General features: G+C 32.6%; 1 protein-coding gene across 2 annotated transcripts; it reads left to right on the top strand.

The window, feature by feature from the left end:
• Nucleotides 1-263: 263 nt before the first annotated feature.
• On the top strand, nt 264-10,402 carry LOC123694523 (lipase member H-B-like). 2 transcript variants are annotated; one of them, XM_045639982.1, is made up of 3 exons: nt 264-413; nt 3,600-3,891; nt 9,689-10,402. In XM_045639982.1, exons 1-3 carry the CDS (start codon nt 281-283, stop codon nt 10,365-10,367), a joined length of 1,104 nt encoding a protein of 367 aa, XP_045495938.1. In that variant the 5' UTR covers nt 264-280; the 3' UTR covers nt 10,368-10,402. The 2 variants fall into 2 exon arrangements, with proteins under 2 accessions (XP_045495938.1, XP_045495939.1); XM_045639983.1 differs by lacking the exon at nt 264-413 and adding an exon at nt 1,013-1,376.
• Nucleotides 10,403-13,834: the final 3,432 nt, after the last annotated feature.

The raw sequence follows: 13,834 nt of genomic DNA, 5'->3' as shown, positions 1-13,834 counted from the left end.
TACCAAGCAAGTACCTACGAAAAATAATTCATAACATGAACTCGATATTTCATATTTTTTTAATCTAGTTACCACTATTATATAGAAGTGAATGGCCTACATTTAATTCTTAAAAACAATTCCTAAGACTCTTTAGAATTCGGTTAATAATTCGACCATGCATGTATTACTTTTTTAATCTTTGAAAATATGTTAAAATTTGCATAACTCTTCGTATATAAGCAAAATGAAATGAATTTTACGCATCAATTTTTCAGAAGAAACAACAGAAGTTTTCATTATGCGTGCTCTATATTTAGTACATGTTTTTTTAATCTTAAATGTTCAATACATTTATATGCAGAATATAAATGATTGGGTTGATATAACTATGGCATTTACTAATTCCCTTCAAAATTATATGAAGAACAGCTGTAAGTTTATTTTAATATTTATTTTTTGAGCCTTAATTTAAATTAATTTTAGACGAGTGACATTCGAAGTATGTTCGAAGTATATTTTTACATAGGCTAGTAGAACAAAATTAAGATTGACGACAATTTTGAAGCTTGTTCCGGATTGTTCTAGGCTTCTTCTACTTTGTTCCAAAACTTCAAAGTGCCGTGACTGAGTAGTAAAATATTTATTTTCCTTAAATTTAAAGATAAAAAGTTTGTACGAAATAATTTAGAACAAAATACCTTCAAAAGGCGGTGCCAGCTCTACAAAAATATATTTCTTCCATATTTTTGAAAGTTTATTTTTAGGCCTATGCCATATTATTGGAACAAAGTAGAACAAACCTAAATCAAACCGGAACAGGCTTAAAAAAATTGTGACTATTTGGCGGTGCCAACTTCCTGGAGATCATAATTCCATCTAATAAATATATTTAAATTGAGCATAGAGCAACATTTAACTTCATTTATATTAATATCCATGGTCATGACGCAAATTAAAAAAAAATCAACACATAATTTTTCGCGCGTTTTATAAGGGCCACAGAGTATAAATCAGACAGACAGCCAAAGTCGAATGAATTTTTGCACTGTAACATTGTCATGATGTCCGCATGGACGTATGTATTTTTAAACGATAGATAGCCGTAAATTTTTATGACGATATTTGTGCGTGTAAAAAAATACAAACAGGCCTTTACTTGAAATTAGTACTGGTATAAATAGTATGAAGATTGTTACTTTAGTGTTATAAAATAGTGTTAAAAATATTTATAAAGCGGTGATAATAAAATAAGTATTTTTAGAAGTGAACAGGGAACTTGTTTAACGATATGCTAGCAATAATTGTTGTATTTTGTTTGTTGTCTATTTGTAATGTTTCAACAATGTACAGTTCAAAATATATGGAGGGTTATCCGCATGGTTTCTTGGCAGATTGTAAGTATTATTTATTATCTACATATTAAAAAAATAAAGAGAAATATTATGGTATTATTTTGTCTCACGTTCTTATAACATGATAATATTTTGTTAGTTGATCCATACAATGTTTTTTTTTCCGAATTAGATGATTTTTGTTTGGTACCGAAATATTTATTTTGACAATCAAAAAATGAGATACTTCCACCCGCAGCTAAGCCCGCGCAGTCAAAGAAAAACCCGCATAGTTCCCGTTCCCGTGGGATTTCCGGGATAAAACCTATCCTATTTCCCGGGGTAAAAAGTAGCCTTTCTCGGGTATCAAAATATATCTATACCTTTCATGAAAATTGGTTCATTAGTTAAGGCGTGATTGAGTAACAGACAGACAGACAGAGTTACTTTCGCATTTATAATATTAGTATGGATTAGAAACAGAAAAGTAATGCATTTGTTTCGATATAAGATGAGCAAAATTGTTTGATAATATTCAGAATCTGAATACTAAATTATCAGTTTGTTATGCGATGAAATTAAGACAAGATTTTTTTTTTCGTTCCATTAAATATAAATCAAATTAAATAAGTAATAACATTCTAGGTAATTGAAGACTGAAAATAGAACTACGTTTTTTTAAGTAATTATTCTATGTTTTTGAGGTAGAGATTAGTTATGGCACAGAGTTATGGCATAAATTACAATTTAAGTCGCATTTCAAACTGGATTGATTTACTGACTTAAATTATCCGATAATATCAGGGTGTAAATAAATATTTTATCAATAGATTTATGTTTGTTATGATTACATTAATTGTAATGTTGTATTAACGTATGATTTTTTTATTATTTTATCCATGGAAGTATTTCTTTTCTTTATGTAAAAAAGCATATTTTTTTAAATAACTGTCTGTTTAATATTTAATTCAATATATCGCAGGATTAAAATATGCAACTTATCGACTTTTATGCCTTGATTAATGACGGATAAAAAAACATATTAACTTAATTTTTTCTCTCTATAAATAATCAGTAATCACCCATTTGCACTTTACTTCAGCGATACTATACTAAAAAAAAAAACAATTTCTTGCAATTCGATCGTACTTATTATAACAACAATGCACTTTAACTTCCGTCTATAAAGATCAATGTCATGACTGTCCAGTGAAAGCGATTGGTCGCATTTTTATGTTGTCATTTGAATGCTTCACGCAAGTGATGCCTATAGTAACTGGCAAGCAACTGTATGGAATAATAGTGGCGCGTTAACGGAACCCTGTGGCACACCCGCTATATATCATATGATGAGTGACGATTGATATAAATATTTTGTTGATAGGTTCTTTAGCTTTATATTTGGAAGCACCGGGCTCAGTATAAAATAGAAGAACAATTGTACTTTTTGTGAAAATTGAAATGTAAGTGTAATAATGTAGTCTGAAGCGTCTTTAGAATTAGTACATGTGTAGAGATTTGTTTCAGTCTAGTAAAATATGATAACGCGTTAAATGTACGGATAGTTCTTCCTGTCTTCTTAGTGTTTATCTGAAACTAATTGTCGATATGTATTTTTAAATCGGAAAGTCCCTATTTACGTTCAATGAATCGCAAAAGCCTTGGCAATATAATCACATAGCAAACATTTTAACAGTACCTATTTATTTTGATGCATATTTGTTCCGACATTGTTTTTAGTTACATTAAGAAGTAAATATAGATCTTCCGTTATTTTCGAGCACAAACAAGGACATGTTTATCGTATAGGTTGGAGAAATGTCGTTCGAATATTTAAAAGTAAACTTATATAATATTAGACCTTATCACTCGAGTATGAAACATCTAATTAATTATAAGACATGACCAAAAACTATGGAACCTGCAAGTTATGATTTCATCTCGGAATCATATTATTTATCTTAAAGATGTATTATTTCGTATATGGATCGTGCCTTTTATATTATTAGAATAAAAATAAAAATTATAAATAGAAACGAGTAAAATAAAAGGAAACATTTGACTTGACGATGAATTAACACAAAAAATACACGATTGCTTAAAAAATATTTTAACATTACCAACCACTATTCACCCATTCATCATGGGGTATATTTCATTTTCTTATCCCCAAATACTAATTACATTATTTGTTTGTAAAGCTATCTCTACCACCCTCTATCCTATACTTTTTATCCCTGGATTTATAAATGCCGTGTTAATGTACACCCAATTTATGTATTCCAGGTCCCGGATCAAATCAGGAAGCAATAATAACAAAGAGAAGTCTCAAATACCTAACAATGACTGTCGCGAACAGTGACAAAGTTATGCCCAATAAATACAGTTTCTATCAAATGAAGGACTTGGCCCTGGATCCAAATATAGATTTTAGGAGAAATACAGTGCTATATATAGGTGGATATTTGGATAGTCCTAGCTTTATATTCGCTAGGAATATGGGTGCAGCTTATAAGGATTTGGGATATAATGTGTTGCTATTGGATACTAATATGTTTACTACTATGCAATACCCAAGGTAAGATTAAGCGTTACAAGTATTATTAACCCCTGAATCACAGACAATAGAAAATCTATTGTGTCGTGGACCGATCGGGCCGCTCGGGGCTCAGTGGGTTAAGACACTTTTTGCTGATGTTTTAAGATTTAAAATGTAGGTATTTATATTTTCTTCTTTTAATTATTCCGTACTAGCTTTCCACACGCGGCATCGCCCGCGATGTCAAAAGGAAAAAACGCATAGTTCACGGGGATTTCCGGAATAAAACCTATTCTATGTCTCGGGGTAAAAAGTAGCCTATGTCCTTTCTCGGGTGTTAAAATATCTCTATACCAAATTTCATGTAAATTGGTTCAGTAGTTAAGGCGTGATTGAGTAACAGACAGACAGACATAGTTACTTTCGCATTTATAATATAAGTATTCCTTAAGGTGGATGTTCCGACCGTCCCTCCATACATTTTTGATTACCTCTAAACACTTAACACAGACACTATTTCTTTAAAACTAATCATTTTATCACTTCTCTATAATGAAATGTGTGCGCGTTCGACCTTTTTAATCAATAATTTACAATATTTACTTAGAAAAACAACAGTAAAATACCGGAAAAATTTGACACTTCTACAGTAGTGTGCGTGACTTTTGCCAAGCGAAACACGACATAAAGCACGACATCTAGCGCATAGACTATATACTTATTACAGATCTAGCGCGTCAATGTCTAAACGAAAGGCGATGTTTAGACATAAGACGCGCTAGATGTCGTGCATTCGCGTTCGTTATCTTATACATAATGAGCATAATTCTAATAAATCAAAGTTCTGTGTAAAAATTGAGTAATTTCATTTCCAATCGTTCAAAGAAAATAACAATAAAATAAAATAAAACTAATGACCTTAGAAACTATGTTTTTTTTTTGTAAACAATTTATTACTCATTATTGTTCGTCCGTCGTAGGTCTGTAAACTGTATTGTACACTGAAGGTAAATGGTACTGTAGGTACTTTAGTTCGGCGTCGTCGTCGGCTTGATATAAATTACATTCTTGATTTCATTGACACGCGCTATGATTTGCGCGCGGAATTTCTTGTGTTGTGAATTTATTTTTGTATGTTAAGCATTTTAATTGATTCAAATTGCAATGTTTCTCTAGTATGCATTTGAGACTATATTGTAAATTGTAATAATTGATCGTGGGTATAGTAATTAATTATTCTAATAACGCAATTAGTAATATATGTATTTTCGGTGGGATTCAAAACAAAAAATTGGCCCGTGATTTTTATGAAATTTCACCACATTGCAAATCACATCAATCATAGTTCATACACATGTATGACGAAAGTGATTAGTATTGTGGCTAACATTGACTCATCAGTTCATCACTGAAACCAGTGATAAATCAGTACCTATATCATATTGTGTTTGAATATTTTTAAACAATGATATAAGTATACAATTATTATAAATCGGTAAACTATCAAAGTAATCACAAACTTGCAAACATTGGTAAAATGTCCAGTAGTTTATGAGCCTATTCATTACAATCAAACAAACAAACAAAGTTTTCCTCTTTATAATATTAGTGTAGACAAACACTATGAATACGATCACGAATGCAAATTCGGGGATTTTCTAATTATTGCTAAATAATAATTGAATTCGTTTTGAAATACTCTATAATTTTTAGTGTATAAATATTAAATAGACATTTATAATGTGGTGCTCATTTTTTTTGTACTGCTAACGCTATTGTAGGTACCTATTTTCGTTGTTTTATTTCAAGTGAACACGGCCATACAATTTTGTCACGAGCCGCCTATGATTGTAGGTTCTTTTGTTAGGCTCCTTCGTCGTCCGCGTCTCGTCGGCTCGAAAGTTCTTGATTTCATTGTCACGCGCTATGATTTGCGCGCGGATTTTCTTGTGTTGTGAATTTATTTTTGTATTATTATTATTATTTTTTTTTTTATTTTATTGATTTAAATAAAATATTTCACTAGTATGCATTTGAGACTATATTGTATTATGTATAATTTATCGTAGGTATAGTTATTCTTATAACGCAGTTATATTTTCGGTGGGACAATTTGACCCGTGATTTTTCTGAAATATCACCACGTTGCAAATCACATCAATCATACACACGTATGACGAAAGTATAGTGGCTAACATTGACTCATCAGTTCATCACTGAAACCAGTGATAAATCAGTATATCATATTTTATTGTGTTTGAATATTTTTTAAACAACGATATATATGTTACAGTCAAAACCCTGAACCAGTCAATATCCTTATTGACCGGTTATTAAGGTTATTGACTAAGGGCGTCAGTTAATATCCTTATTGACTGGTTTTATCTGCTAAAATCAGTTAATAAGGATATTGACCGGCACCCTTAGTCAATATCCTTATTAACTGATTTAAAGAGCAGACATTCAGTCAATATAGGATGGAATAGATTTTAACACTTAAATCTTTCTGTAATGGGCAAGTAAAACAATAGCGAGTCGGTTCTGGCACTCGCCGGCCGCTGCCGCGGCACGCTCGCTTCGCTCGCTCGGCTCGTGCGTGAGGGTCGCAGTTCAAACCTAACCTAACCTACTGGGTCGAATTTGACACTTAAATCTTTCTGTAATGGGCAAGTTAAACTTGCTATTGTTTTACTTGCCCATTACAGAAAGATTTAAGTGTTAAAATCTATTCAAACCTATATTGTCTGCTCTTTCAATCAGTTAATAAGGTTATTGACTAAGGGTGCCGGTCAATATCCTTATTAACTGATTTTATCAGATAAAACTAGTCAATAAGGATATTAACCGACGCCCTTAGTCAATAACCTTAATAACCGTCAATAAGGATATTGACTGGTTCAGGGTTTTGACTGTAGCATATACAATATTATTATAAATCGGTAAACTACCAAAGTACTTCCGAATTTTCAGACAGACAAACAAGTAGTTTGAACACGCAGTTTTCTTATACTAGTAGCAAAAAATCAAAACCATAATATTATGTTTACCTACTATATTTTACTAAAAGTCGAGTGCGTCGAAATCGTAAATAATAATATAATGTTTTTCACCTTCCTGGTTATTTTCCCATAGTAAATAGTGTTTTAGGTTTGTTGTTGTAGGTAGGAATAATAATAATTATTCTTACTTGTTGGTAATGAAATGTATATTGAAATAATTTACTTTTACAAATCATTAGTGATATTAGTTTTGAGTGAAAATGCTTGGATCAGCATAATATTATATGGTACTTCAAATACATGTTTTGATAAAAAAACAATAGTGTAATAAAATAAAACTGCGTTTTATTGTAATCAATGTTGACAGTTTTAAATTCCAAAATTATTGATCAATAAAATAGTTTACACCAACAAATATAACTTTTATTTTTATAACCATCGTTCATAATATAAACCGTAGCAGGTGGCGTTTTGAAGTTCTGTCTACTCATACAGAAAAATGGAAAACTTGTTTTTTTTGTAAACAATTTATTACTCATTATTGTTGTTTGGCTGTGTGTTTGGCAACTCGAAGCGTGGTCGTCCGTCGTAGGTACTTTTGTTCGGCGTCGCGTCGTCGCTCGTCCGCGTCGGCTTGATATAAAACATTCTTGATTTCATTGACACGCGCTATGATTTGCGCGCGGAATTTCTTGTGTTGTGAATTTATTTTTGTATGCTATGCATTTTAATTGAATCAAATTGCAATATTTCTCTAGTATGCATTTGAGACTATATTGTAATAATTGATCGTGGGTAGGTATAGTAATTAATTATTCTAATAACGCAATTATATTTTCGGTGGGATTCAAAACAAAAAATTGGCCCGTGATTTTTATGAAATTTCACCACATTGCAAATTATATATTATACAATTACAATTACAATTATTATAAATCGGTAAACTATCAAAGTAATCACAAACTTGCAAAATATGCTTTTCCGAATTTTCAGACAGACACACAATTTTATTAGTTTGTTTTAGCAAAGTAGGTACCTATACCTATACGCTTACGTCGCGCGTCGCGTCGCGTCGTCGAAAACGGTGCGCCCAGAAACAAACATACCTACCTAATTCAGTTACAATCCTTTTTTTGTTCCGTAATATATTGTATTCTAATACGATTTTTTTTATTCGTCGGCCAGTTCTACTAGGTATAAAAAGATAAAATTGAAATATAATTATTGTAGCGACAGCCATATGTTACTATGTTTTCGTAAATAATATGTTTTTCACCTTCCTGGTTATTTTCACATAATCTTATATATATATAAATGAATCGCAAAATGTGTTGGTAAGCGCATAACTCGAGAACGGCTGAACCGATTTCGATAATTCTTTTTTTATTATATTCCTTGAAGTACGAGGATGGTTCTTATGTAGAGAAAACGTAAACATGTACCACGGGCGAAGCCGGGGCGGACCGCTAGTCTAATATAAAAATGAATCGCAAAATGTGTTGGTAAGCGCATAACTCGAGAACGGCTGAACCGATTTCGATAATTCTTTTTTTATTATATTCCTTGAAGTACGAGGATGGTTCTTACTTCTTATGGAGAGAAAACGTAAACATGTACCACGGGCGAAGCCGGGGCGGACCGCTAGTAAATAATAAAATAATAAATAGTGTATTAGATTTGTTATTGTATCTTGTATACCTACGAATAATTATTCTTACGTCTTGTTGGGAAATGTTCAAATACCTACCTATTGAAATAATTTACTGTTACAAATCATTAGTGTTATTAGGTAGTTTTGAGTGAATAGGCATGGATCAGAAATTCAGAATATAATATGCTACTAACTACTCAAATACATACACGCCAAACTTGTTTTACATTCACGCCATCTAGAGTTCAATCTTTATCATTTTTGTATACGTCTGTGTGTGTAAACGACCCTGTATGCAATGACAGATGTTAAAACGCATGGTTTTACCGAATTGGGTGGATTTTAAGGCAATGATATGACATATTTAAAAAAAATATAATATTCAGTAATCGCCATGACTATTCCTACGACCTTAATCTTTTCCAATTACGCAAAAACTCAAATAAACTAGAAATGTAGAATTCAGCGCCATCTAGCGGGACATTGGCTGGGAACAGATGGTAGCAATCACCTTAAGAGAGGTAATATAGTTAAATCAACCTTGAGGTAGGTTCACCTTTAAGTTGAGTGAATAAATGCAGCTTAGGTACACGTAAAGATTGCGATTCCACAAGGAAATATATAGTTTATAATTAAATAAATAATTATACATACTTACAATATTGTAAGAGTTCTATTAGGTAAACAGAAAAACAAACGATTAAAAATAATACATTTTACATGCGTCTAAGCACTTATAATATGTATCAAAATGTATTTAATTAGTACATAATGTGCTATTAATTCTCAGCAACCATACATTTGACCTTTGAGGTCCGACTTATAATTGTTATGGATTTATATATAATTTTACAAAATACCTAGTTATTTATTAATTTTCATGGTGTATGACGTACATCCTTCATCATTTAGGTACTACACCGATTATTTTTTATTTCTTAAATGAATGTTTGCATGGAGTGTAGCGCCATCTGTATTTTTATCTCGAAACTAATACAATTAAGCAAAATACGAGGCGCTAATTTTTAAACTTACATTATACAAAAAGATATTTCGAAGATAGATAATAATATTTTGATAATAAATATCTTTTCCTAGGGTATGATTAAACACAAAAAAAAACAGTCTTCGTGAGAATCTCCTCCTTTTTTGAAGTCGGTCGAAAATATGATTAATTTTGTTACAGAGCTGCCCGTTTCATGCGACCTGTTGGTAAGAACACGGCAAAAATGCTTGCCGAACTAACAACATACGGTCTAGATCCCAAAAAGCTAGAACTTGTAGGAATCAGTCTAGGCGCTCAGACAGCCAGCTTCATAGCCAAACACTACAAAAAGCTGACAGGCCATTCTATATCTAGACTTACAGGGCTAGACCCAGCTGGTCCTTGCTTCCGAAACCTAGGTCCAGAGGAACGTATTGATAAAAGCGATGCTGATTTTGTCGAAATGGTGGCCACAAACATAGATGGATACGGTATGGCTGCGCCCGTAGGACATGTCAATTTCTACGTAAATGGTGGTGAATTCCAACCAGGCGATCTGATATGGACTATATGCGACGTTATATGCAGCCACTTAAGGTCGTATTATGTATGGATGGCCGCGTTGAGGAATCCCAATTCTTTCATTGGTTTACAGTGCGATTCTGTGCAAGCCGCGAGAGACAAAAATTGCTATGAACGACAGCCAAGGATTACCAACGTGTTGGGATTGAATTGTGATAAAACTAAGGAAGGCATATTTTACCTGAATACGAATAATACGTATCCGTATTATTTGGGTAAAAAAGGATTATCGAAGGAACACGAGTTCGTATTATCCAAAATGAATGAGATTAATGCTGAAAGTATTATAAAGATGTAGATTTTGTGGACAAATAAATTTGGTGACTGATTGAATGTTTTATTTTATTTTAACCTGTTATCGATAATATTCAGCATTATTCACGTATACATTAGACATATTATTACTTGATTCAATGCAATAAATAAGTTTCGGTACAAATTACGGAGGTAATTTGCGTTGAAAATACAGTTTTTATTTATTTTCATTTCATAAAAAACTAGGCAAACCTCTAGCCCGGCGTCATTGTGGCTACTAAACAGAACTTGGCCGTTGTGGCCGGGTAAATTTTACCCATGTACATTATTGTACACTGAATCAAGCTTATGTCATTATTAGTTTTCTATAATAGGGAAATAGGTAGTTAAATACATTATTAATAAAAATCAAACATTTATTTATCATAAAATGATCATATTACTCATCAAATTAAATCTTTTTATTCTGCAATAATTTTTTTAGAACATAACATAAAACGTTTATTCGAAAACATAACATAATATACATTTAGAGACAAAACATAAAATTTTCTTTAGAACATAAACATGAAATCATAAACTATATAAAACAAAGCTTATTTACTCATAATATACTTGTCCGCTATCGAGATCAACGCAGCGTTTTCTGACCCTGTGCGGACGTTGGTCCGAGGTGGTTGCGAAGACCATTTGGTGGAATTGTCTTTACCAATATAAAACAGCTGGTTACTTGTTGACAGAATATCTTCTTGCTCATCATCGCTGCATTCCTGTTCCGTATCACTGCCTTGACTTCGCTCTGAAATATGGTGCGATTTCACCCTCGTCGTCTGAACTGCACTGTTCATTTTCACTGGCGTCAGCTTGTTCAAACAAGGCTAGCAGTCGACGTTGTTCGCTTTCGTAAGACATGGTTCATAAAACTTTGAAAAACGATATGCAATTTATCAATAAACAATAAAAAACAACAATCACGCTGCCTTTATAAACGTTACGTGGCCATTGTGGCCGGGTATAACTTACCCGCGCGCTCTTTACACATGTCTACACTACGAGGTGGCCACAGTAACACTAAAGAAGAGAAGAGAATACGCGAACAGAGGTCAACGACTGCAGCTACTGTAACGGACAAAAGACGTGTGCATTTTGTTTTAAAATTCTGACAGTTTTAAAATGCGTCGGGTATTAGATACCCGGCAACAATGACGCCGGGCTAGCTTCATATCTCCTACAATGTAACATACAATGAAAATAGGAAAGGGCATAGCATACATATTATATATTTTTATATTATTGTTAAAACAAGTTATCGTCAGTTTTTAATTCAGCGCCATCTCTTATTAGTTTACGAAACTAAGATATGCGTATGTTGTAGTCTATGGTTCAAACGTATTGCGTCATAACTATATCATCCTACTTCACGGTGCAATTACTAGATGGCGCTACAAAAAAAATGTGATACAAGAATAAATTTAAAAAATTACTGTATCAATTAATGTCTATTGTGTTTTTATTTTAAAAAATTGATTGATTGAAATTGCTCAAAGGAATGAAACGAATTATTATTATTTTTGTATTTTACACAATTTTTTCCGATATCTAAAGCAGACCGAATTGGCCTTATAAATCAAGAGGTCTTCCAGAAAATATCTTCTACTTTTTTTTATCTTATTCCTATAATTCCGTAATCTATTTAAATGGCGTGCTTATTATCTACTAGCTGCGCTTCGCCGCGTGGCTCCGCTCCTGTTGGTCTTAGCGTAAAGATGTATTATTATAGCCTTCCTCGATAAATGGGCTATCTAACACCGAAATAATTTTTTAAATCGGACCAGTAGTTCCTGAGATTAGCGCATTCAAACAAACAAACAAACTCTTCAGTTTTATAATTTTAGTTTAGATTTATTCACTAATCACTATAGTATGTCCATAGTGAAGTCTTGTGATACCCATAACCCAGCGGAGATATTAAAATGTGTTTGTTTGTGTACGTATTGAGTTAAATCTACTCTCCGATAAGCTTTTCGTTTTCAAACTCAAACTCAAACATTTATTTATTCAATTGGACTTCTTTCAGAAGCACTTTTGAAACGTCATTACATATTTTAACATTTACCACCTCTTTTTTTTCTTCAAAGTTCAAATTACAGAGAACAGAGAAGCAAATCCGAATGAATCCCTTTGTATAGCTATTGACGAAGGATTCTGCCAAAGACAAGATCAGAGTTTTTTTGTTATTTTAGGTATAGTGTATACCCTGTAAGTATTACGCGGAGCTACTATCAAGGGTTCGTGATTAACACTAAAATGTTTTCTCGAATAGGTACCTTATGTTCTGACTCGCAACACATAATAGCAGTAATTATACCTAATTAAAATTAGAAATACCTATCACGTATGTAATCCCAACAACATCATAGAAATGAATGAAACCTTTTGAAAATAAATAATTTAAGTAGATAGGTAATGTTTCATTCAAATATATTTGCTTCTTAAGTATTTATTAAATTCTAGGTTACTTACAACCAATAACTAAATTTTGTAAGCGATGTGAAGAATGGACCAATTTCACGTGAAAGGACAATTGACTTTCCTAGTCTTTCAGTAGCGAATACGAAAAAAAATAGCGTGATGGATGCAAATAACCTGTAATTTATAACTGGCATGTAAATAACTAATAATTATAAAAATATACAGCTTCAACGACACACCAGTTGTTTTTATCACCTGGCCAGTACACCTTAGTTGTTACGCAATCCAACCCTTAGCGAGGTCAAGCATTGCCCAATAAAAAATACAAATTCAGAATTAAATCTCTAAGCAGCTGTTTACCTGGCATCCTCTTTGTTCTTAAACTCATTATTATGCAGAATTGTCAATAGATGGCAGTGTACTTAAAGGGTCATGACCACAATGGCTATCGTAATTTGGACAAACATTGGCGGGCCATTCATCCTAAATGCAGTGATTTTGAATCTTATTTTGCAAGGAATAAGGGTGATATTGTCCACTGTAAAGGCTTAATTTTTTATCGTAATAGGGTCAGTGAAGAAATTGTTCTGATAAAATAGTGCTATTGTTGAATTGTGTTGGTTTTGCATCCAGCGGACACCTGGCGTATTTGAATGTATTTATATTTATCTACATGAGATGATTTTAAATAAGTTGCATAATAATGGCAATTAATGGTTGGTGGCTAATAAGATAGGTACAGTACGCGTCACGTAAAAAGAACGATGGATGAAAGTGATGGTGTGTGTTTGCACATGGATCGAGTTTTGCATGAAAGCTAGGTAGGTATGTGCCGATTATTTTATTTTTGAACTAGGCTCGCGAATCGTGGCTTCGCAATTACCTATTTGTTATTCTTATAACCACCCCATAACACCAAATAGACCGATAAATCGCCAATGCGCAGCCATCCGTCAGCGTTCTTTTTACTTGACGCGACTAGTAATAATTTCATCATTTTTGTCATGGGGCTTTTTATTTTTATACTCTAGAAAAGTT

The sequence above is a fragment of the Colias croceus genome, chromosome 9, assembly GCF_905220415.1.
Source record: "Colias croceus chromosome 9, ilColCroc2.1".
NCBI lineage: Eukaryota > Metazoa > Arthropoda > Insecta > Lepidoptera > Pieridae > Colias > Colias croceus.
This window is presented reverse-complemented; position numbering and strand designations above follow the sequence as displayed.